At 40.9% G+C, this 25,361-nt stretch overlaps 1 protein-coding gene across 6 annotated transcripts in view; it reads left to right on the plus strand.

Moving 5' to 3' along the window:
* The window catches only part of LOC140467214 (uncharacterized), a 33,693-nt gene that overhangs the window by 1,857 nt on the left and 6,475 nt on the right, over window positions 1-25,361 (plus strand). For 2 of the 6 annotated variants that reach the window (XM_072563439.1, XM_072563434.1), the window contains exons 2-3: window positions 19,198-19,860; window positions 24,391-24,558. In XM_072563439.1, the coding sequence (XP_072419540.1) occupies window positions 19,263-19,860; window positions 24,391-24,558 (766 nt within the window). In that variant the 5' untranslated portion in view covers window positions 19,198-19,262. Of the gene's footprint in view, window positions 1-4,842; window positions 4,908-14,644; window positions 14,732-15,416; window positions 15,441-19,197; window positions 19,861-24,390; window positions 24,559-25,361 lie in introns of those variants that run through there. The other 4 variants (XM_072563436.1, XM_072563435.1, XM_072563437.1 and 1 more) reach the window with 4 other exon arrangements.

Raw genomic sequence — 25,361 nt, forward strand, 5'->3', positions numbered from 1 at the left:
TGTTAAACAACTTGGAAAAAGCTACACCTCACCTCATTAATATTTTGTGTCCCACCTTACCAAACCTGCCCAACAAGTTAGATGTCAGGAAGATCTGACAAAAAGGAAACCAGAGTTAGTACCCAGTGGATTCAGCTCCATGCTTGCCCAGTCCACTTCCATGCTGTAACTGGGTGTCAAGGTCTCGGGGCAGTCTCTCAGAATCTTCCTCCAAACAATTAAGAACTGTCGATGCTGGAAATCTGAAACAAAATCAGAAACTGCTGGAAAAACTCAGCAGGTCTGTCAGCATCTGTGGAGAGAAAGCAGTTCTGAAGAAGGGTCACTCGACCTGAAATTTTAACTCTGTTTCCTCTCCACAGATGCTGTCAGATATGCTGAGTTTTTCCAGCAATTTCTGATTTTCCCCCTCCATAGACACTGGCATCAGGCATTCTATCACAATCATGTGTAGGAATAAGCTGGGAAATACTAATTTAATTATGCTAAACGTAGACATTTCCAATGTGTAGGCAGTGTACTGTGGAGGCACACCCATATATTACAGTGTGGACCAATAAGGCTGCAGCAGGAACAGGGATAGATACCAGGCTGCATCTCAGGACTGTTCGCTTGCTCACTTACTGCTCACTCACATAGTGCTTACCGGCCTGCTCATAGCATCCTGCCTTATCTTGCTGTGTCTGTTAATGAAGTTATACAATCGGGCAGCTTGCCTTACTAGTGAGTGTCCCACGTCTGGCTGTTGGACGTTCTATTGTACAGCAATGTGCCACGTAAATCTCTCACCTGCTCGGTGTGTCAGCAACTTGCATAACATACACATCGTGGCAATAAGCAGGCAGCCATATCTTAAAGTCTTAGGGAATAGACACCAAACACTGTTTTTGTGGTTGACAGTATAGGTCATGGTCAGTCTGTTGGCTCTGTATGTGTGAGCCTGGTGTCTATCCCCATCTTCAGTATCCCCACTGCAACCTGTTTGCTGTGGTCCACCATGTTGTTGATTGTACACAGGTCAAGAAGATTGAGAAGGATTGTCTCTGTTAATCACATCAACACTCACAATCAGGGAAGTTGTCACCTTTGACACTGCTTAGGGTTTTCCAGCATTGGAAACTGGATCGTTACAAGTGAGTTACAAGAAGATGGAAGAAAGACTACAGAACTGAGGAATTTAGGAGTCCTCATCCATTGTGGTTCGTACTGCTGCTTCAGAGTGCCAGGGGACCCGCATTCTATTCCAACCTCTGACGACTGCATGTGTAGACTTTGCACATTCTCTCATGTCTGCATGGGTTTCCTCCGGGTGCTTCGGTTTCCTCCCACAGTCCAAAGATGTACAGGTTGGGTGGATTGGCCCAAGCTAAATTGTCCATAGTATCCAGGGATGTGAAGGTTATATGGATTAGCCAATGGAAATGCAGGGTTAAAGGGATGGAAGTGGGTTTGGGTGGGATGTTCTTCGGAAGGTTATTGAGGACTGAAGGAAGTAGGCAGAATGGCCTACTTCCATATTGTAAGGATTCTATGAACCACAAAAAGCCAGTATACAGGTTCAGCAGGTAATAGAGAAGGCAAATGGATTGTTGGCCTTTATTTTAAAGGGAATAGTGTATAAAACTTTAAGGATGTCTTGTTAAAACTATATAAGGTGCTGGTCAGCCCACATTGGTGACAGTGCAGAAAAGATTAACTAGGCTGATCCTGAGTTTTGCGGGACTGCCTTGTGATAAAAGGTTGAGTGTAGAGTCATCGATTCATACAACACAGAAGAGGGCCTTTGAGTCGTTTCTAGTCCCACAGTCCAGCATAATAATAATATTCAAAGCTATTCAACATCCACATACTGTATGGTTATGGGGTTTCTTGCTTTCAGCTATCTTCCCTGGCAGTGCATTCCAGTTTTCCAACACCTTCCGAGTGGAAAAGCTTTTCCTTAAATTTCCTTCAAACCTCTTAAATTTCCTTCATTTTAAAATTATGCCTCCTCATACTGACCTTTTCAGTTGAAGGGAATAGCTGCTTTTTATTCATCCTGTCCATGCTCCTCAATCTTGCACACCTCTGAGATTTTCCCATCAGCCTTCATTGTTTTAAAGAGAAGACCTCAGCTGATCCAGCTTCTCTTCATAGCTTAAATGCTCCATCTAGGAAACATCCTGGTGAATCTCCACTACACCCCCTCCAGTGCAATCACATCACGCCTATAATGTGTTAACCAAAGCTGCACACTAACTATTGCAGCTGCGGCCGAGCCAAACTTCTGTACAGAACCTCCTGCTCTTCTAATCTATGCCAGGACTGATTAAAGGCATGTCCCATATGCCTTCTTAACTACCTTAGAAACCTGTCCAATCACATTCAAGGATCTGCGGACAAATACCCCAAGATCCCTCTGTTTCTGTGAGCTTCCTTGTGTATTCCCCTGTCTTGTTGCTTCTTCCAAAGTGCATCACATCACAGCTTTCAGGATTAAATTCGATTTGCCACACAGCCAATCTTTGTGCCATCTGCAAATCAACTTATCATCAACCCTGCATTCTCATTTACATTGTTCATATATACCACAAACAGTAAAGGAACCCAGTACCAATTACTGTGGTTTACCACTGCACACTCGGCTCCAGTCACACAAACAGCCTTCTACCATCACCCTCTGTCTCCTGTCTTATGCCAAATTTGGATCCAACTTGCCAAGTTACCATGGATCCCATGTTTTTATCTTTTTTATAACTCTCAAAGGCTGAAATCCATATAAACTACATCAAATTTACCCTCCCCTACATACTTGGTCACCTCCTCATAAAATTCAAACAAATTTATTAGGTATGAGCTCCCTCTAACAACACCATACTGACAAGCTGCTTTCTATTCACCCTGTCTATGCTCCTCAATCTTACACACCTCTGTGAGGTTTCCCCATCAATCTTCATTGCTTTAAAAAAAACCTAAGCTTGTCCAGCTTCTCTTCCTGATCATACCTTGTCTCTCCAAATGAAGATTTATTCTCTCCTTCAGAATGTTCTCCAGTTGTTTTTCTACTACTGATGTAAGACTCCGTGGTCTGTAATCCCTGGTTTATCTCTATCACTTTTCTTGAAAAGTCAAATTACATTTCCTGTTTTCCAGTCCTCTGACACCTTCCCTGTGGCCTAACAGAAATTTTAAAAATTGGGTCAGAACATTTAACTTCCGACCTCATCTTCTACAATAGCCTGAGATACGACACATTCTGACCTGGGGATTTGTCCTGCCAAAACCTCCACTATGTTATCTCTCCCCGAGAACTCCTAACCCCACAGACCTTCTGACCAAGTTCTGTACCTTGATCCTCATTCTCCCAAGTGAAGGCAGTTGTGAAATACTTGTTTAACATTCTACAGTATCCTCCAGCTCCATGCCCCCTTGGTCCCTAGTGGGTTCTATACTCTTCATGGTTATATTCTTCCCCTTAATAGCCTTACAAAATATCTTGGGATTCTTGCTAATGTTACCTCCAGTGTTTTCTCATGCCCCCTCTTTGCTTTAATTTCTTTCTTAAGTTCACCTGCATTTTCTGTACTCCACTATTAACTCTGCTTTGCTCTGTTTTGTACCTGTTAAAAGCCTGTTTACCTTATGCGGCCCTGAATATTCTTAGACATTCAGGATTCTTTGGGTCTGTTACTCCTACATTTCACACTATATAGAACATGTTGGTTCTGTAGTTTCTCCATTTCTTTTTTTTTAAATTTCCCTCAGCTGGCTTGCTGTACATTTACCAGGAAGGTTGTGGTTGTGGTCTGCTTTAGTCAGATTCTACATTATTTTAATAAAACCTTGTTTCCCAAGTCCAGATTTTTTTTAATTACAGACTACTTTTCCTTTTTTCCATAACTAATTTAAATCACACAGTGGTGTGGTTGCTATTATTAAAATGCTTCCCCACTGTCACCCTGACCACCTATTCGACTTTGTTCCCAAGAATTAGGTCCAACAATGCACTATCCCTTGTTGGACCATCTACCTGTTTCAAAGAATCCATCCTCTCTCAAACCCTTAATGCTATAATTATCCCAATTAATGTTAGGAAGTTGAAATTCCCTAACATTATTATTCCTACACACATCGATGAATTGTCTATATATTTGCTGCCCTATTGCTCAATAACTGTTTGAGCCTGAACGCATGGAGTTTAGAAGAAAGACAATTTTATGAGATTCTGAGGGGACTTACTGTAGATATGCAAAAAAATTGTTTGCCCTTGTGAGAGAATCTAGAAGCAGAGAATGTAATCTCAGAATAAGGGATCATCCTTTAAAGACAGAGATGAGGAGTAAATTCCTGGGTATGCATTTCTAATAAATTCAAATACTACTTGTGCAGACTTGTGCTTATGTTTGGTTGGTCTTATATTTGGTTGACTGCACTCAGCTAACCTGTCAGCCCTAAGACAATAAGAATCTGTAGCTCCAAAATAATAATGGAAACAAAAATTGCTGGAGAAACTCAGCAAATCTGGCAGATCCTTCAGAACTGGAATAAATGCTGCCAAACCCCTCTTCCTCCATGATTTTCTGTTTTTGTTTCCGATTTCCAAAATCTGTAGTTCTTTGTTTTAGTTTAGCTCCACAATAATATTTGCTTTAACACCAGAATAAGATTTACATAGATGTTTAATAAATTACAATTATATCATTTTACAGTGAACAGTAATTAACTGCAAATAATCTGTTTGTACTTAATGTTAAATACTTCAGCTTTAGTTTAAAAATCGAAAAGTGTAAAAGAATACATCTTCCAACGATAAGATCACCTAATGTTTGTAACTTACAATGATTTTCTTTAATTAACACCTAGGGTTCTCAACATGTTCTTAGAGGAGGTTGAGGGAGACTCCAGTTGCTGTATCCAGGTGATTTTAGGTCAACTTATCAAACTTTCATTGATTCTGAACCTAGTTCATGTTTATAGTTTTGAAAAGCAATGCAGGAGGTTATCATGGACTAACTCACCTTGTTGTGACTATAGAGGACAATACATTCCGTTACAGGTAGTTTCCAGTACCTGAATAATATTTGTCTTTGCAAACTAATTCAAAGTCATGCCGTGATACGGGTGGATATTAGGAAGCAGTTTTCAGTGTAACGTGACCTTCTCCAGTTTTTTTCCAATTCCCCAAAATGTTCTCCCAGAATTATTGCCATTGAAAACAGATTTTGAAATCTTAGCATTAGAATCTCTATTTCTACCAATTCATCTCAATGAATAAGTTAACCAGACCTTAAAATAAAATGCTTGTTCCAATGTCAAGCAAAAAATATTCTGTCTCACTTGCTTATTTCTACATAAACAAACTGATAAAAAAGGAAAATACTTTCACTGACTGAAACTAATAAAATATAAATCTTTGGGCAAAGTAAGCCAGAGGTGACATGTGGTAACATTGTTTTATACAGAGTTGTTGCGATCTGAAATGTACTGCCTGAAAGGATAGTAGATACAGATCTAATTATAACATTCAAATGTGTGTTGGATAAATAGTCAGAGAAATCCAGGGCTGTGGAGAAAAAGAAGGGCAGAAGAAGAACCAATTGAAGATTGATGTTAAAGAGTGGGCAGAGGCACCATGAATGTGGATTAGTCCTCTGCTGTATCATTGTATGGAAGTGGCTGCAATCATTTTACTTTAGTGCAATATTCTCGGTTGGGAATGTAGTGTCTAGCAAAATATTAGCATTTTGTTATATTATCCCCTCTTCAATTTCTACTGGGGAGATGTAAATTAAGTCAGTAATGGCTGCTTGCAGTTGAGCATGTGTTTGTTTAACTCGTAATATACCACAGACTCAGTCATTGCTCCAGCAGAAAGTTTTGAAAATCAGTGGGGGGTTTGCTCGAAGTTCAATGGTAATGGTTTCTCTGTAAAATTAGGGGACCAGAACCTGTATAATGGAACTAGGGGTGGTGTGGGCATGGACTTTAATACATTAAAAATAATTCCCTGTTCAGTAATGGCACATTGTCATGGCTGGGGAGAAAAACCAGGTGTTCAGAAAACCTCCAAACATTTAATTACATTTCTATCTTTTGCACTCTGTCCAATGTAAAGATTTCCTCAACAGCATACAGTATCACCACTGGATCAAGTTATAGAAATCAATTATCCAAAATATGTGCAGAGTTGAGGTCGACAATGTATGCTAGTGCAAAAGTTCCATCATACATGTGCCACATATTTTACAGAATAATGACCTCAAACAGCACCACACCATGTTCTGATTTATAAGACAATAAGAAATCGGAACAGCAGTAGGCTGTTCAAGCCTACTCCACCATTCAATAGGATCATGGCTGATGCAACATGCCTCACATACAATTTATTGCTGTTTCCTCATAACTTTTGACTCCCCTGCTGATCAGGAAACTGCCCCTACCTTAAGTGTACATGAGGACTCTGTCTCCACAGCTGGCTGTGGAATGGAATTCCAAAGAAACTCATCCCTCTGAGAAAAATAATTCCTCCTCATCTCAGTCTTGAATTGGTACCCTTTTCTTCTGAGACTCTCACATGATGGGAAATATCCTCCCGGCATTTATCCCGTCAAGTTCATTAAGAATTGAAAAGTGTGGCACTGGAAAAGCACAGCAGGTCAGGGAGCATCCAAGGAGAAGGGGAGTCGATATTTTGGTCATAAGTCCTTCATTGGAAATTGTGCTTTTCCAGAACCACACTTCTCAACTCTGATCTCCAGCATCTGCAGTCCTTACTTTCTCCAAAACCCTTAGGAATCCCAAGTGTTTCAATGAGATCTTTCATTCTTCTAAACTCAGTAAGTAGAGTCCCAAACTATTTAACCTTTGTTCATAAGAAAATCCCTCCATACCAGGGATCATGCTAGCGAGCCTTTTTTGAACTGCCTCCAATGAAATAATATCATTCTTTAAGTAAGGGGAGCAAAGCTTCTGACAGTACTACATAAATGGACTCACCAGTACCTTGTACAATGGCAGGAAGACTTTTCTACTCTTGTACTCCAATCGTGTAGAAATAAGGGTCAGCCTTCCAGATTAACTGCTGCACCCGGTGTGTCGGCTTTCTGTGTTTTGTGCACAAGTATCCCCAAATCCCTTTAGGTTGCAGCTTTCTGCGTTTAAATAATATTCTGTTTTTTTGTTTTATCTTTCAAAATTAACTACGTCATATTTTCTCAGATTATACTCTATTTGCTCACTTACTTACCCAATCAACATAGACTCCATAAACAGTTTGTGTCTCGCTTGCAACTTCTTACCTATTTTTTTGACATCTGAAAATTTGGCCAAAGTACATTCTCTTCCTTCCTCCAAGTCATTAATAAGTGGGCTATGTGCAAATATGTTCATGTTTAGGCAGGGTTTTAAGTACTTGGTTAGTGCATCTGCATAACCTCACCTTTTTCCATTCGCCTCCCATTTTATCCCACTTTGCTCATCCCAAATCTGTGGTTCCTGAACTGGTTCGACAATATCCGAGGCAACAGAAATAGAATGAATAGGTCAATGACCATTTGTCAAAACTAGAGAAAGCGATGTGCCAGGTTTTAGGCAAGAACAGAGGAAAAGAGTGGGCTAGGGTTGGAGGGAAACCTGTGGACGTAGTGAGGAACAAAAAGAGAGGTTCGTGAAAGGGTGGGAGGCAGGAGACATAAAATGACAAAACATTCGTGGTGCAAAGCAATGGGCATGACCTATAAAAAATGAATCTAGAGGTGCTGAAATGAAAACAGAATCTGCTTTCTGTTTTTACCCCTCTGTATAAAACAATTAACCACAAACCATACTGTTGCACAAGCAAATATTGGAAATAATTAGTTCATCAGTACCCTATCAGTTGGACACCTAGGAAGAACAGACTTTCACTCTCATTGTACTCCAATTGAGGAGAGACACATCAATTAAAAAGTCTCAACACTGAGTCAGCTTATTCTTCAGTTTCCTGGCAACGGCTGATACAGGCTGGGCTCAATTGTTGGATGTTGCAAAACAAGCCTTAAGTGAAGTGAAACCAACTCTTCTATTCTCTACAATGATTTGAAATGAAATGTTGCTCAACTCAAGATGCCCACTACAACGTTTATTACTCCTAAGACTAAAGAATGATTTTCTAATGTGACACTCATCCAGGTTAATAGGACTGATTCGATTCAGGCAAAATATCAAAAGCAGAAATGCTTCTAAGATAATGCTATAATATCAAGTCTGAGTGACAGATATCATGCCTCTGGGTTAGAAGTTGAATGTTAACACTTTGACACAGACTTCAACACTGTAGTAGATATTTGGAAGAGCTGTTCAATTAGTCACATCCGCCCGAGAATACAGCAACGTTTTCAAATATTTATCCAATTACCTTTTGAATCCGCTTCATTTTCCAGGCAATAGATTCCATTTCATCATAACTCATTTGCAGAAGCATTTTTTTCCTTGTCACCTCTGGCTCTAGTGAAAATTACACTAAGTTCAAGTCTGCTGGTCAATAGTCCTCCTTCCCCTCAAAATAACTTTTTTCCTTTGTTACATACCTAAAATCTTGAAAAAGATTGAAAATTTGAGATTTTGAGAATCAAAGTCCCCTTAATTTTTTGTTCCACAAAGAACCATTCCTGTTTCTATATTTTCTTGGGGTAATGTTCAATTGGCTATTGGGTGGATGATCAGGGTGTGGTATAGAATAAAAGATATTAAGTAGGTTCAAATTTGTACTATTTGTGGTTATTTATGGAGGCTACCTACTCACCTTACCCTATGTATTGAATGTTGTACCTGACCAATAGGCTTTCTGTACTGGAGAGAGATTTTCATGACTCCACACTTTTAGGCCTGTATTACTTTAGTAAATCTGCAAACCCTTTCTTACTCTGTGATAGCTAACCTTGAGAACATTTATAGGATGTAAGCAGGCAGGGAAAGGGTTAAGTTCTGAGTTTTGTAAATCAAGAGATTCAACTGAGCGCAGATCGGGAAAGAGTTAAGTTCTGAGAAGTTCAGCTGAGCATGACTCTTATCAGATAAGTACTTACAGTTAACAATGGGGTGCTGGAGGCAAGGGTAATAGGTTAACAAGGTGGAAAAGCATTCATTATGTAGAGCCATTTAAAAATACTAAAAACATTCAGCATGCAAGGTCAGCTAACAAGAGGAAAAGTATCCATTGTATGAGTCCAGTTAACAATACCTATTAATATAACAGTTAAGGGCTTGGTCTCTGCTATTGATACTTGTTGATTGTAACTGTCACCTTTATTAATAAATAAGTTGCCTTATCTGGATGCTCCTCCCTGTAAAATTACTATATAATTCATTTGAGAAACTGTTGTTCGAGAGAAAATCGTGAACTCGTGTCTCTGTGCACCAGAAGGCGATCATTCTCTCTCCCTCCAGGGCCTAGAATAAAAGAAGGTAAAACAATTGTGTCTCTGAGGGTTTTGCTTCTACTAAAGGGAGAAGAGGATGGCAACCTGTTATTAAGTTGGTCACTTTTCAAAAGTTTATTCATTTGTAGGGTATGGGTGTTGCTGACTGGCTAGCATTTATTGTTTATTCATAGTTGCCCTTGAGAAGGTGGTGGTGAGCTGCCTTATAGAATTGCTGCAGTCCACCTGCTGTGGGTTGACCCACAGTGCCATTAGGAGGGAATTCCAGGATTTTGATCCAGCAACAGTGAAGGAACAGTGATATATTTCCAAGTCAGGATGTAAAGTGGCTTGGACGGGAACTTGAAAGTGGTGTTCCCATATATTTGCTGGCCTTGTCCTTCTAGATGGTGGTTGTGGGATTGGAAGGTGCTTTCTGAGGATTTTTGGTGAATTTCTGCAGTGCATCTTGTAGATAGCAGTGTGTACTAAGCATCATTGATGGAGGGAGTGATGCTTGTGGGTGTAGTGTCAGTCAAGTGGGCTGCTTTGTCCTGGATGATGTCAAGTTTCTTTAGCATTGTTGGGGCTGCATTTATCCAGGCATGTCAGAAGTATTCCATCACACTCCTGACATGAACCTTGTAGATGATGGACAGGCTTTGAGGAATTGGAAAGCGAGTTACTCGCCGCAGTATTCCTAGCCTCTGACCTGCTCTTGCAGCCACTGTGTTTATACGGTAGGTCCAGTTTAGTTTCTGATCAATGATAACCCTCAGGATGTTGACAGTGGGGGGGTTCAGTGATGGTAACAGCGTTGGAATGTTGAGAGGTGATGATTAGATCGTCTCCTATTGGTAACGGTCATAGCCTGGCATTTGTGTGGTGCGAATGTTACTTGCCACTTGTTAGCCCAGGTCTAGATATTGTCCAGATATTTTTGCATTTGAACATGAACTGCTTCAGTATCTGATGAGTCATGAATGGTGCTGAATATGGTGCAATCATCGGTGAACATCCTGCTTCTGACCTTTTGAAGGAGGGAAAGTCATTGATGAAACAGCTGAAGATGGTTAGGCCTAGGACACTACCCTGAGGAACTCCTGCAGACATGACTGACCTCCAACAATCATAACCATCTTCCTATTTGTCAGGTATGACTCCAACCCCAGAGATTTTGTCCCCTAATACGCATTGATTTCAGTTTTGCTAGGGCCTTGATGCCATACTCTGTTGAATGCAGCCTTGTTGTCAAGGGCTGTCACTCTCACCACCTCTCTGGAATTCTTTTGTCCATGTTTGAACCAAGGCTGTAATGATATCAGGAGCTGTATGGTCCTGGTGGAACCCAAACTGGGCATCAGTGAACGGGTTTTTGCTGTGCAAGTGCTGCTTAACCGCACTGTTGATGACACATTCCATCACTTTACTGATAGGTGACAGTAGACTGATGGAGCAGTAATTGTTTGGGTTGGATTTATCCTGCATTTTATGTATAGGACATACCTGGGCAATTTTCCATATTGTTGGGTAGATACCGGTGCTGGAACAGCTTGGCTAGGGCAGTAGCAAGTTTTGGAGCACAAATCTTCAGTACTATTGCCGAATATTGTCAGGGCCCATTGTCTTTGCAGTATTCAGTGTCTCCAACCATTTCTTGATATTGTGTGGAATGAATCGAATTGGCTGAAGACTGGTATCTGTAATGCTGGGGACCACTGGAGGAGGCCGAGATGGATCGTCCACTCCGCATATTGCTGCAAAAGATTCAGCCTTATCTTCTGTATTGATGTGCTGGGCCTCTCCTTCATTGAGGATGGGGGTGTTTGTATAGCCTTCTCCTCCAGTGAGTTGTTTAATTGTCCACCATCATTCACAACTGGATGTGACAGGACTACAGAGCTTAGATCCTGATCTGTTGTTGCAGGATTGATTAGCTCGCTATCATTTGCTGCTTCTGCTGCTTGGCTTGTAGGTAGAACTGTTTGGTAGCTTCACCGGGTTGATACCTCATCTTCAGGTATGCCTGGTGCTGCTCCTGGCATGCCCTTCTGCATTCTCCATTGAACGAGATTAATTCCCTGGCTTGATGGTAATGGTTGAGTGGGGGATATGTCAGGACATTATGGTTACAGATTGTGCTGAAGTGCAATTGGTGTTTATGGCCCACTGCACCTCATGGATGCCCAGTCTTGAATTGCTAAATCTGTTTGAAGTATGTCCCATTTAGCATAATAATAGTGCCACACAACACAATGGAGGTTATTCTCAGTGTGAAGGAGGGAGGACTGTGCAATGTTAACTCTCATTAATACTGTCAAGGACAAATGCATCTCCAGCCAGCAGACTGGTAAGGATAAGGTCAAGTCTGTTTTTCCCTCTTGTTGTTTCCCTCCTCAATTGCCACAGACCAAGTCTAGCAGCTATGTCTTTTAGGACCAGACCAGCTCGATCAATAGTATCGTGGTGGACACTGAAATCCCCCACCCAGAGTACATTTTGTGCCTTTGCCATCCTCAGAACTTTCACTGTGTTGTTCAACATGGAGGAGTACCAGTTCATCAGCTGAGGGAGGACAGTACATGGTAATCAGCAGGAGGTTTCCTTGCCCATGTTTAACCTGAAGCCACGAGACTTCATGGAGTCCAGAGTGAATGTTGAGGACTCCCAGAGTAAGTCCCTCCTGACTGTATACCACAGTCTGACTGTGAGATTTGAGAAGGTGTGTAGCTCAGGTTGAGTTCTGGATGTAGGTTTGCTCACTGAGCTGGAAGGTTCAATTTCAGATATATCTCTGAATCCTTTGCCGTTAATAACTGATAATTCACTGATCTTTGTCTTAAATGCTCTCAATGTCTGGATTTCTACAGCCCTCTGGGTAGAGAATTTCAAAGATTCACTAGCCTATGAGTGAAAAAGTTCCTCCAGACTTCAGTCCTGGTCAGGACATAGTGGATTTAAGAGGTAATTGCCTTCACAGATACTTGTTGAATCCAGGAGAAGACATTGACCTGGTGGCAATGTTCAGTCAGGGACCCAGGCTAATACCAACAATTCTATTTTATGGCACTTTAGCAAATGATGTTTGAAAATTCACATATACAATTGTGCTTTACCCATCCCACCTTTCCATTATCTCAAAGAATTCCATTATATCAGACAATGTTAATTTACCTTGAGCAAGTCCATGCTGGATTTCCTTTTTTTGCCCAAATGTAGTTAATTTTGTTCTGGTTTATTCTCTTTAGAGATTTACCCATCAGCAACATTAGGCCGTTGGGCATGTAGTTGCTGTCTCCTTTTCACCAGTAGAATATTGTATTTGCAACCTTGCAATTCTCTGGCAGCACTCCCAAATCTAAAGGAGGACCAGCATGTCATTATTTCCAGAGAGCCTGTTGGCAAGGATGACTGGAGCCAATTCTTAACTTAGTCTTACAGCTATTCACAGATTGGAACTTTATAAGATTGCACTTCACGACTCAACCATGCCAATTTTAATGTCTCTTTTTTTTTTGCGCATTTAAGATATTTTTATATCAATCTGTTTAGAGATACACCTCTGGAAAAGGTGAGACTTGAACTCAAGTCCGTTATCTGTGAGGTAGGGGCACTATCACTGTACCACAAGAACCCTTTGTGCGTTTCAATGTTTTTAAAATTGGATTTCAAATTTCATCATTTACCATAATGGAATTTGAACCATCTCTCTCGACATTAGGTTGAAGTTCTGAATTACTAATCCGGAGATAGTACTGGTATGTCACTAATTCTCTTTTTTCTTTGTGTGTTGGAGTAAAACTCTAGTTAATGTTCTCACCTGCATATAAATACAATTCATATGCAATTAAGCTTCAAAGAGACTGTGTGGTACAATAGTAGTGTCTCTATCCCTGAGCCAGGTGACCAAGATTCAAGTCTTACCTGTTCCAGAGGTGTGTCATAATGTCTCTGAATAGGTTGAGTAGGGAAAAATATAATTGATATGGGGGTCACCCATTCAAACACACTTGGTGCCTGATTGAAAGACTCAGCATTGGGATCTGGACCTGTTGATAACACCCCTGTCTTTCCTATCATCTCCATTTATCCACATCCTCCCTTGTCCTCCCTTTCATTGATGTCTTGGTCTCTTGCTGATCCTGGGCGTTTGGTGGGTGCATTGCCAATAGCCATCACTATCTCCCTAGTTATGCTGCTGGCCTCTAACAATGGATAGCCTTTCCTAAAGGAGTCAGTGGTGCTTTTGCCAGTTCTCCAACCAATGCACAGAAAACCCAACACCTGCAAAGTTTACCACCCAATATGTGTCCATAGGTCCCCTTAATTCAAGTCTGTGTTGCCATTTTATGATAATCCTAAATGGCAGCTTGTATCTTCAGCTTACCAACTTTCTGTCATGCTTAGGCCACAAATTGGATTCTGTTGTTTCAGCAAAATGGTACCAGACTCTCACCTGTGCTATGCACTGAGGGAAATATTCAGAATAGGCAGGTTGTGATGTCAGCCCATTAATGCTGACCCAACTCTGATGCTGCCATTTTCAGACTCACTGCAGCAGTTTGTAGGCTTTCTTTGTTATGTGCTGGAGATGCGTTCAGGAGCAGGAAGACCCACTCATTTCCACCTCCCTGAAGTGCTAGTTAAGGGACCATCATACAGTTTAGTTGTTGATTAGTTTCTGATTTCTCTGTTTTGAGTTTGTGGAAATGACTGATGGCTTAGAGTGCTTTAGACTTTAGGAAACTCTCAGGAAGTGGTGCAGTAGGTGGAAAAGGTGGCAGTGAGGGAATGACTCCTAGCAAAAGCTTTTATCCTCCTAGAGTCTTTCAGCAGCATTTCTCTTCAACTTTCAGTTATGAATAATGTGAACAGAGGGAGCTGCTTACAGAACTCTTATCACTTCTCAAATCCAGACCTGAACATTAGATCAGGGTGAATCTTCCAGACTGAAGCAGTGACATCTCTACCATTTCTCAGTCTGCCATCCACATCAAAGACAACAGATGCTATTCTTTCAAGGAGATAAGAACTGTGATCCATTTGACAAAAGAAGTACTCTGTCAGGAAATTGGGTAGTGGGCTGTGAATTGGGTTACTGTGAATTTACTGAGAGTTCCTACATAAAGGAACTGACTGAAACTGTGATTTTTGTATTTGGTGCATATATATCGTGTTTATCTCTTGTAAATAAAAGTATACAAAGTGTGTAAATTTCACTCCCCTTACATTTTTCTCTCTCATTTTCTTAGTTACTAGAATAGAACATTTTAAAAACAAAGGTCTCCCATCTGGGATTGAGAAGAGGAGATTTTTTTCCACAGGTTTTTGGTCTGTAGAATTCTTTCCTGGAGGTGAGGTAATTTAATATTTTTTAAGCTGACTAACGTAGATTCTTGATTGACAAGGAAGTCAGAGTATGAGAATGGGTAGAAGGGGAAGTGGAACTGAGGCTGAAATCTGATCCACCATAATCTTACCACATGGCAGAGAAAGCTTAAGGGGGCAAATAAACTCAATCCCATTCTGAAATTATATGCTTTTATTTGATCTTTGGTTCCCAACTCATTAACTGCTGCTCCCTCTGATTATAGACCACTTTGCTTTATAAGAGGAAGGAATTTATAAGAGGGCGGCATGGTGGCTCAGTGGTTAGCACTGCTGCCTCACAGTGCCAGGGTCCGAGGTTCGATTCCAACCGTGGGCGACTGTCTATGTGCAGTTTCCACATTTTCCCCGTGTCTGCATGGGTTTCCTCTGGGTACTCCGGTTTCCTCCCACATTCTAAAGATGTTCAGGTCAGGTGATTTGGCCATGCTAAATTGTCCAAAGTTGTTAGGTGCATTAGTCAGAGGGGGGGTGGGTTACTCTTCGGAGGGTCGGTGTGGACTTGTTGGGCCGAAGGGCCTGTTTCCACACTGTAGGGAACCTAATCTATCTAATCTAAAATGCACCTATGTCTATAATGCAATTTGTTTTGGTGATATGTCCTGTCACAGTTCAATAGCTGATGTACCGTTCTAAACGCTCCTGCAAGAGTGAAGTGAATCTATGAATAATATGGTAAGTTTCATTTGACAGAGAATTTCAGAGGGTGAATAAAGATGATGGAGTGACTTAAACAATGAGAGACAAGGATTTGTTGTTAGGTGATACATCACTGACTTTAATTATTCATATGGGGTTATTGAATTATTTGCAGCACTGCATTCTGATACTTGGCATGACCAGCAATAGTTTTGTCTACTGAAACTGCCTTGGAAAGTCTGTCCTCTGGTCACTTTTGGCATGATCCCTGCCTTTCTCAGCCATTTGCACCCCACATCCTACCCAAATTCTTCCCCCAAACACGCCAGCACCAGCCGCTGTTCGAAAGAATATGTTTCATTTAAGACGTGTAGACTGGGTTTAAGTGGCACTCACCTCACAGGATATCAGCTCCCTGTTGAGGTGTGCGGTCACTCAGTTGTGTACTTAGCCCTCTGGCTGACTCCTACTTCTCGTATTGTCTCTCAGCAACCATCTATCTCCTCGCTAATCTGGTATCCTCCCGATGCCAAATTAATTTAAACCATCTCCTGCATTAATTAATCTGCTTCCTTTTGACATAATTGGTTTCTCACTCAGATGGTGATATGGTAACCTCCTGGTTTTTGACATTTATCTTTCTGATGATCAAACTAAACTATTTTTTTTAACTGGTGTGAGAATGTGTCTGTATGCCATTACAAGTGTTTCTTGGTACACAATGTTAGTGTGGCATCAGTATAGAGCAGCTCTGATGACCTGAAGGTACATAATAGCAGCAAGGGGAAGAATGTACCAAAACATTTTGGTGCTAGAACACAAATCTGTTTGATCTGTCTACAAATCTCAAAGGGTCTAATGATTCCCTGTCACTGCTGAACAAACCCCTCAAGTTGTCATGAGTAGGGGAAATCATTTTGAGCAGCTTTGAAGGGCATTCAGTTTTATCCGGCAACTAATAGACTACTTCTACTCATGTGGTTGATCAAGATTTTAATGAACAAATAAGCATGTTCCCATTGTACTTCCTTTGAAGGATTTCTTCAGACTTTGCAAGTACAACAAACACCAGAGAGTGATAGAGTCATGGAGTCCAACAGCATAGAGACAGGCCCTTTGGCCTAAACTGGTCCATGCTGACCAAAATGTCCATCCACACTCATCGCATTTCCCTGCACTTGCCTCATATATTTCTAAATATTTCCTATCCATATACAGAACAACCTCGATTCTCCGAACAAGACGGGCGGGGAATATCTTGTTTGGATGACTGATCAGTGTTCCTGTGGCGATCCTGTTCCCGATCCTGCCACCAGCCCAAGCTGCCTGATCTCACTGTGCTCTTATTAAGTTTAATAAAATTTTTACGGGACCTAGAGATCTTGTTCGGATAATCCAAAATTTGGATAATTGATGTTCGGATAACCGAGGTTGTTCTGTATATGTCCATTTACCTTTTAAATGTTGTTAATGTACCTGCTTCAACCACTTCTGCTGGCAGCTCATTCCATATGCGTACCACCCACTGTGTAAAAACTAAAGTTGCCCTTCAGGTTCCCATTTATTCTTTCTCCTCTTACCTTCAACTGATGCACTTTAATCCTCGATTCCCCAACCCTGGGATAAAGAGTGAGGGCATTCATCCTATCCATGCTTTTCCTGATGTTCCACAGTTCTTTAAAGATTACCCATTTAGTCACATATGCTGTAAAGATAAAAGTCCTAGCTTGTCCAACCTCTTCCCTATAACTCAGCCCCTTCAGTCCTGGCAACATCCTTGTAAATTTCTTCTGCACTCTTACTAGTTTAATAACATCCTTCCAAATAACAAAACTGAACACACTACTCCAAGTGCAGGCTCACCAAAATGCTGCACAAATGCAACATAACTTCCCAACTTCTTTACTCAATGCCCTGACTGATGAAGGCCAGTGTGCCGAAAGCTTTCATCACTGCCCTGTCTACTTGTGACTCCACTTTCAAAGAATTGTGCACCTGAACTCCAAGAACTCCAAAATCCAAATCATTGATGTAGATAACAAACAGCAATGGGCCCAACACCGACCCCTGAGGCACATCACTAGTGATAGGCTTCCAGTCCGACAAGCATCCCTCCACTTCCTACTATCAAGCTGATTGTGTATCTAATTTGTCAGCTTGCCCTGGATTCCATGTGATTAACCTTCCAGATCAGCTTACTACATGGAACCGTACCAAAGGCTTTAAAGAAATCCATATAGACTACTTCCACTGCCCTGCCCTCATCAACGTTTCCTGGTCACTTCATTAAATAACTCCTAACAAATTTGTGAGGCATGATCTCCCATGCACAAAGCCATGCTAACTACTCCTAATGAAACCCTGTCTTTCCAAAAGCACCTATATCTTAACCCTCTTCTCAAATAACTGACCAGATGTTAGCAAATAACAGATGTCAGACTTACTGGTCTATAGTACCCAGGTATTTTTTTGCAGCCCTTCTTGAATAATGGCATTGCCCTCCATTCTCCTGGGACCTCAGCTGTGGCTAACGATGATGCAAATATATCAGCCAGGGCCCCCGCAATTTCTTCTCGCCTTTTGCAGGGTTCTTGGATATATCTGGTCAGGACCAGGAGGTTTATCCACCTTCATACATTCCAGTACGTCTAACACCTCCTCTACTGTGATATGGACTGTCCCCAAGATGTCACCACTAACTTCCCCAAGTTCCCAAGTCTTCATGTCTTTCTCAATGGTAAACACAGAGGAGAAATATTCATTGAGGACCTCGCCCACCTTTTGCAGTTCCACACATACATGTCCAGTTTGGTCCTTGAGGGGTTCTACTCTCGCTCTCATTATTCTTTTTCCTTAAATATACTAAAGAATCTCTTTGGCTGAGAAGATTAGGGTGAATCCAATCTCCTCCTGCTCCCTTTTTGCCCTCATGTTTCCTTCTTCAGTAAACTCATGTATCTTCTATATACCCCAGATCCCAGCTGCCTGTACCTGAGCCATGCCCCCTTTTTTCCTGGTGAGAGCCTCAATATCTCTTGTCGTCCAGGATTCCCTATTCCTGCTAACCTTGTCCTTCACCCTCACGGGAACATATAGACTTCAGTTTCCTCTGGATTAATTCTGACTGTGTTCTTGTACTCTCTTATATTTAATTTCACTCCTCAAACAGGCGCAGGATAATAATCATTAACTAATCATGCAAAGCATTTCTAAAAGCAAATTGTCTTGAAGATGAATTCACATAATCAGCCCTGGAAAGGATCACAAAATAGAAACAATGGTACATTTTGGGCAGTTCTTTCAGGGGTGCAAAATCAAATGCACACTGTGTGGGCACTCACAATAGCTAACTCGATCGTGTCTATCTCCAGTGCAACTAGTTTTGCATAATTATTTTGCAGACTAGCTTTACTGTACAAAAAGGGAAATTTGACACAAGATACTACAGAGACTAAGCTGGCTGATATCATTTCAATAAAAATTTAAATATTCCAAGTTTAGATACTAACAAAACCTTACTTTTCTGTCCATTGATGATTAGAGATTAATTTCTGTTCAATTTTAATTAATTTCAAATGAAAATTTTATTTTTACTATCATTTAATATAATGTTTTATTGCAATCTCTATGCTAAAGTTGAAAGTAGCCTGTTAAAGGTAGTCCAATTGCAATGAATAGTATACCTTCATTTCATCCTTTATAAGGTAACAACTGTATTCTGTCTGTAACATCTTTTGACATTGAGTTCATTGCTGGGGGCTATAAACAATTAACCATGCTTTATATTTTACAGGATAAACTAGAAAATTGAAGAAAATTGCAAACTACTGTCGACTAAAAGCAGTAAAAGGAAGCAAAATGAGGGTCTGGATTCGTCCTACCATGTTTTACATTTTATTTACTCAATGTTTTGTTGTCTTAGCTGTGAATTCTGCTGATACAACAGGGCAAAAAGTTTCTGCCATTACCAACTTCCTTAGCAATGAGGATAATTCTTCCGGAAAACTTAATAAAACTGGATCTTTTGACAGTGTTTTTGCAACTAAATCCAATCAGAAAGGAGCAGTGACACCTTCTACGGTGAAACTGAGCCCAACAAGTAACAACATGACTGCCTTAGCCCCTGGGATTACTGTTGCCACGTCAACCAAGTTAGTGAAGCCTTCTGTGTCTGATAGTTCTCAGCCTCCTGAAACAGGGATAACAATATTTCAAACAACAACACCTCATGTTTCAAGTCACTACGTGCCTGAGTCCTCCACAAGTGCGCCATTTGTTTCAACAGCTACAGAGAGTCAAATTAATGCAACACATCAAGTCTCAACGTTAACGGCAACTACTTTACTGAAGTTAACACAGACAGGGTCCACTGAAACAAATAGACAGCCAACTAGTGCTGGTGTTACTCAGCCTAATACAGGTTCACTGTATTCAATCATAACAACTAGAACTTCAGGTAAGATTTGAAAGAAATACAGTGGAATGAGTAACAACTTTTTTTGCACAGTGAATACAGATAGTTAGTTTCTGGAAAGCACCATCTGGAAGTGTTGTGGAAGCAGTTTCAATTTAAAGACTTAAGGGCATTGTTTCATCTAATGTGTGAGGTTACAGGGAAAAGTCAGGAGATTGGCACAAGTTAAAATGCTCAGAGTTGGTGCAATATGACTGGCCAAATGGACGACTCCTGCACTATTGTAATTTGTGATATTGAAGAAGACAAATTGTTTGTTTGATTTTTCCCATTGAAAGGATTTTGGAAAAAATATTTCTGAAAACAGTGATTATCCTCCAGTATGAAAAGGCAAAAGAAAGTTAATTACTATGCTTAATGCAGTTAGCTGCATATGTATTTAAATACTTACTATCAATAGTGTTGGAAAGCCTTCGATTCCTCTGTGGCAAGAAATTCAAGATTAAGGCTATGGCACAGACAGAGTGGAAGTAAACAGTGGAAACAGTGGAAGACAGAGAGAAAGAGAGAGTTGAGAATAAAAGGGTAAACAGGTTTGTTGAAGGGAAGGTGTGTGCCCTTCGCTAAAGTGAAGAAGTGCTGAATGATTGAAGAACTCCTGTTTAAATAAACCACAACTACTGTTATGGACATCTACAGAAGTTTTTATTTTCTATTGTTACACATGGATACATTGTACCCATTCAAGCAACTGAGTCTGTTCATTTTGTTGTGAAAAATGGAGTTCATCATTTGTATTCAACCTTGCCTGACCTCATCAAACAATTGAAAGGATTGAATCAGTACCCAGGATGAAGGGAAACATGAGTATTAAACTAAATGTGGTCGATATCTAAGTTGGAAAAGCATGAAGTAATCTATAATGAAAATATATCCCATATCATTAGTATTCATCTTAACATCTTTTTAGCAATGATTACCAAATCTCCTTCTAGTGTGAAAGTTGACAAATCTGGTTTTGATCATCATATATTTATCTGAATGAATTTAAAAAAAAAACTTAGACCTTGGCTCATCTGTACACCAACCTGACTCATTGAGAAATTCAGACAGTCCATACAGAAATTCTATGATCGCTTATCCATGTGCATATGCTGAGCACCAGCCATGTACCTCAATACAAGCTTCTGCAACCATTTACTGAATGAATATAGCACACCTAATTTGCCTGGAGCCAATACATGGGAGACTATGATGTTCCATAACAGCAGAAGAGTCCAGATTAGGGGTACATGCATCATTTTCTATTGACACATATCCATTACTCCTTCAATACGTCAATCAAGGGACCCAGTAGATCGTAAGACATGGGGCAGAAGTTGGTCATTTGGCCCTTTGAACCTCTTTTGCGACTCAATAAGATCACAACAGACCAAATATTTCTCAACTTCACTTACCTGCCTTTTCCCCCACAGTCCTTAATTCCCTTACGAATTTAAAAATCTGTCCATTCCAGCTTTGAAATATAGTGATGACCTGCCCTCTGTGGTAAAGAATTCCACAGATTCACTACACTCTGAGAGAAGAGATTCCCCCTCATTTTTGTCATAAACATGCAACCCCACACTTTGACATTATGCCCTTTGGCCTTCCCACAAATGGAAAACAGCATCTCAACATGGCTCTGTCAAGTCCTCTAAAAATCTTAAGTGTTTCAGTCAGGTTACTTATCTTTCTAAGCCCAAGGAGTCTAATGTTGCCATCTGGGTCGGTACAGTATCAGCCATCTGGAGGGACGCCCAGCACTGTGGGAAGAAGGTCAATTACCTTTCCACTTTGCCAGTAAGGACCACCATCTTCTCTCTAATACCTTTCTGTCAAACTCTGTTACTGTACCTAACTTGGCACATGGTCTATCACTGGAACTATTCCATGTGACATCTTCCCTAACTGTCACCTATCCCGATGCTAATACCCCCGCATGCCTTTGTTTTTCCTGCTTCGTCGCCTGCATTAAAAGTAACAGCTGTTATGTTACCCCACTTGCATCTTCCTTAATACCTGTCTTTGCCTCATTCCTAAGCAGATCCAATTGGGCAAGAAGTGTCCTGATGTGGGCATCCCAACAATACAGCATCCTGCTCCTTACGTGGAAGCATCCTACTCTGACCACCCCAAGTGGCTGACTGACTATACCCAAGCTTGTGGACTGGTATTGAAGACTGCCCTTGACTCATTGTGCCAGGATCCACTGAGCAAAAGCTATCCCCTTTGACCTGACTGAATCATGACATGTTTCCATTACAGAATGGCAAGGCAAAAACAGAAGTAAAATGAAACAAACACATGGCATGCTGTAGAAACTAGCTAGTCTGCCAGCATCTGGAGGGAGAGAAAAAGAGAGTGTTAACATTTTGAGTCCAGTATGATTCTTCAGAGTTCAGCAGTGATGTGGGCCTGGTATATCTGGCTAAGGGGGCAAAGCACAAAAAGACAAGGCAAAACAGGAATGCTTTGAGCATCCAGACAAGTGTAGAGTGAGTGAATACTATAACAGTGTGAAAGAATCCAGAGATGGTCCTTACTCCTTACGCAGCCTGGTCCAGTCTTTGAGCTGGGTGTGTGTCCCTGAGCAGAACAGTGTCTGTGCTGCAGGATTACAATGATAAATGCAGATTGAGGTGTAGCGTTGAAGTGAAGAAGCTTCTGTAAATAGATCAGAGATATGCCATGAGAAGTTTTGGCGGCTGACACGTCAGAACCCTGAGTTCCCCATTATTTGTGTCCTCCTTTGTGAAGACAGAAGCGAAGTATGAATTTAGTCCATCAGCCTGTTTCCCAATCGTAAAATACCATGTTTCTCAGTGTAAGGGACCTGCATCAGTTTTTAATCTATCTTCCTTTGTTTACGTCTCTATAGAAACTTTTACAGTCAGTTCTTCTGTTCCCCACAAGCTTACTCTCTTACTCTATTTTCCCCATCTTAATCAATTTCTTGGTCCTCCTTTGCTGACTTCTAAACTATTCCCAATCCTCAGATCTTTTGCTTTTTTTGTTGCCAATTTGTATGTCATTTTTGCATCTGATACTATTTCTAACTTGCCTCAATCCATGTGTATCATACTCATTTACATTAATTAATTCATCTTATTTTGAATGCACCATGTGTTCAAGATTGTGTTATTAACATTCCTTGTCCCATTCCTACCGTTTTTTAAAACTGTGCTCTTGTTAGGATCTTTGATTCCTCTGCCTATTATAATACTTGCCTTATTCCTCTTTCTGCGTTTTGTTATTGTTCTTGATTCCCATTCCTCTGATCCCTTGCATATGTTCCCACCCCCCTCACAGTTTAGTTTAAACCTTCCAACCATTCTCTAGCAAATATTCCCCTGGCACATCAGTCCTGGTCCTGCTCAGGGGTAACTTGTACAGATTGTTCTAGTCCCATTTCCCTTGAACTGGTCCTCATGCACCAGCTATCTGGAATCCTCCCCTTTATGCCATCTTTTTAGTCACATGTTGATCCAATATACCCTGCTATTTCTACTCTGGCATGTGGCATTGATAGTAGTTCTAACATCACTACCTTTTTTTTGAGATCCTACTTTTCAGCTTGCTTCCTAACTTCCAATATTCTGCTTTTATGACCTTTTATGTCTTTTTTGAAACCTATGTCATTGGTACCAATGTGTACCACAACCACCTGGATGTTCGCCCTCCCACTTCAGGATGTCCTGTCTGCTCTGAGACATCCTTGACCCTAGCACCATGGAGGCAAACTACCATTCTAGAGTCTCGTTTGCAGGCAAAGAAATGTCTGTCTATTCCCCTATAATTGAATCTTCTAAGGTCTATTGTATTTCCACATTTTTTTTTGCACCACGCCCTGTGCAGCAGAACCAACCATAGTAACATGACTCTAGTTGGTACTGGTTTCACCTGAGAGGCCAACTTCAATCCAGCACCACCCCTACGACTACACCTCCACCCCCTCACCCCCCCCCCCCCCCCCACCCCCAACTCTCAACAAGATTTATCCACAATATTCTCAGATTCGAGTATGCTCCATAGTGTTCCCAGCCATTGCTCCAGCTCCAAAATGTGGCCTACCAGGGGCTGCAACTGGCCACACTTCCTGCACTGGTCCCAAGTACTGGAAAAATGCCTGGCTTCCCACATAAAGCAGGAGAAGTAGACCAAATGTTTGAGTTCTCTTGCCATGACTTACCCCTTCAAACCTTTTGGAAGATGCTTAATGTCAACCACTATCAATTATATGTTGTAGCCATTACGGAGACTTGGATATCATGGGGCAGAATGTTTGTTGGATGTTCTGGGGTTTAGATGTTTTAATAGGAATAGGGAAGGAGATAAAAGAGGTGGAGGAATGGTATGGCTAATCAGGGATAGCATAACAGCTGCAGAAAGGGAGATCATCGAGGAGAGTTTGTCTACTGAGTCATTATGTATGAAAGTCAAGTTTTTTTTGTTGAACACCTAATAAATTGATAATTTGTAACTAAAGCGAAATAAAGAAGATGCTAATAGTTCTAACTTTGTTTTTTCCAGGTACAGTCATGCATCTGAGAAAACAAGAAATAATTCTGACCATCTGCTTAAGTACCATTCTTGGAGTTGTGATTCTAACCGTTATTATGTATAATATCATCAAATGCAAACGAAGGAGAGCACAGTATACCCATCGCCCTCTCTATGCCACTTCAAATGAGGAGCCAGGTATGCATAGCAACATAAGTCAAACAGAAGCCACTGGAAATAACTAGCAGGTCAAAACTGAAATAGATCAGCTTTGTTTAATAAAACTAATCAAGGGGGTGGCGCAGTGGCTCAGTGGTTAGCACTGCTGCCTCACAGCGCCAGAGTCCTGGGTTTGATCCTTGCCTTGGGCGACTGTCTGTGTGGAGTTTGCACATTCTCCCACTGTCTGTGTGGGTTTCCTCTGGGTGCTCTGGTTTCCTCCCCACAATCCAAAGATGTGTAGGTTAGGTGAATTGGCCATGCTAAATTGTCCATAGTGTTCATGGGTGTGTAGGTTAAGTGCATTAGTCAGGGGTAAATGTAGGGGAATTGGCCTGGGTGGGTTACTCTTCGGAGGGTTGGCGTGGGCTTGTTGGGCCGAAGGGCCTGTTTCCATACTGTAGGGAATCTAATCTAATGAAATTAATTGCTTCGGGGTCTTAGCAATAAATGTATTTATAATTTGTGTGACAGTTTTAGATTTTTCCCAAGATCTTGCTGCCATGTTCTCTCTCTCACAGCAATTTCCATAAGCACACTGAAACATGCATATCTCCTGGACTGACCTCGAGTCTCCAAAATTAAAGATTAATCGCAACATTGTGGCAAACCACAGGAGAGAAATTCAAAAGAACATTAAAATATTTTAAAATTAAACCTTTATTTATTAATAATAAAAAAAATTGGCCGTATAATAAAACATCCAATTAGATAATAAAGATTTCTTCAAATTAGTGTGAGGATGAGCGTGTTAACCAATGGGAAAGGGGTAGGTGGACGCA

Source organism: Chiloscyllium punctatum, chromosome 45 (assembly GCF_047496795.1).
Source record: "Chiloscyllium punctatum isolate Juve2018m chromosome 45, sChiPun1.3, whole genome shotgun sequence".
Lineage (NCBI taxonomy): Eukaryota > Metazoa > Chordata > Chondrichthyes > Orectolobiformes > Hemiscylliidae > Chiloscyllium > Chiloscyllium punctatum.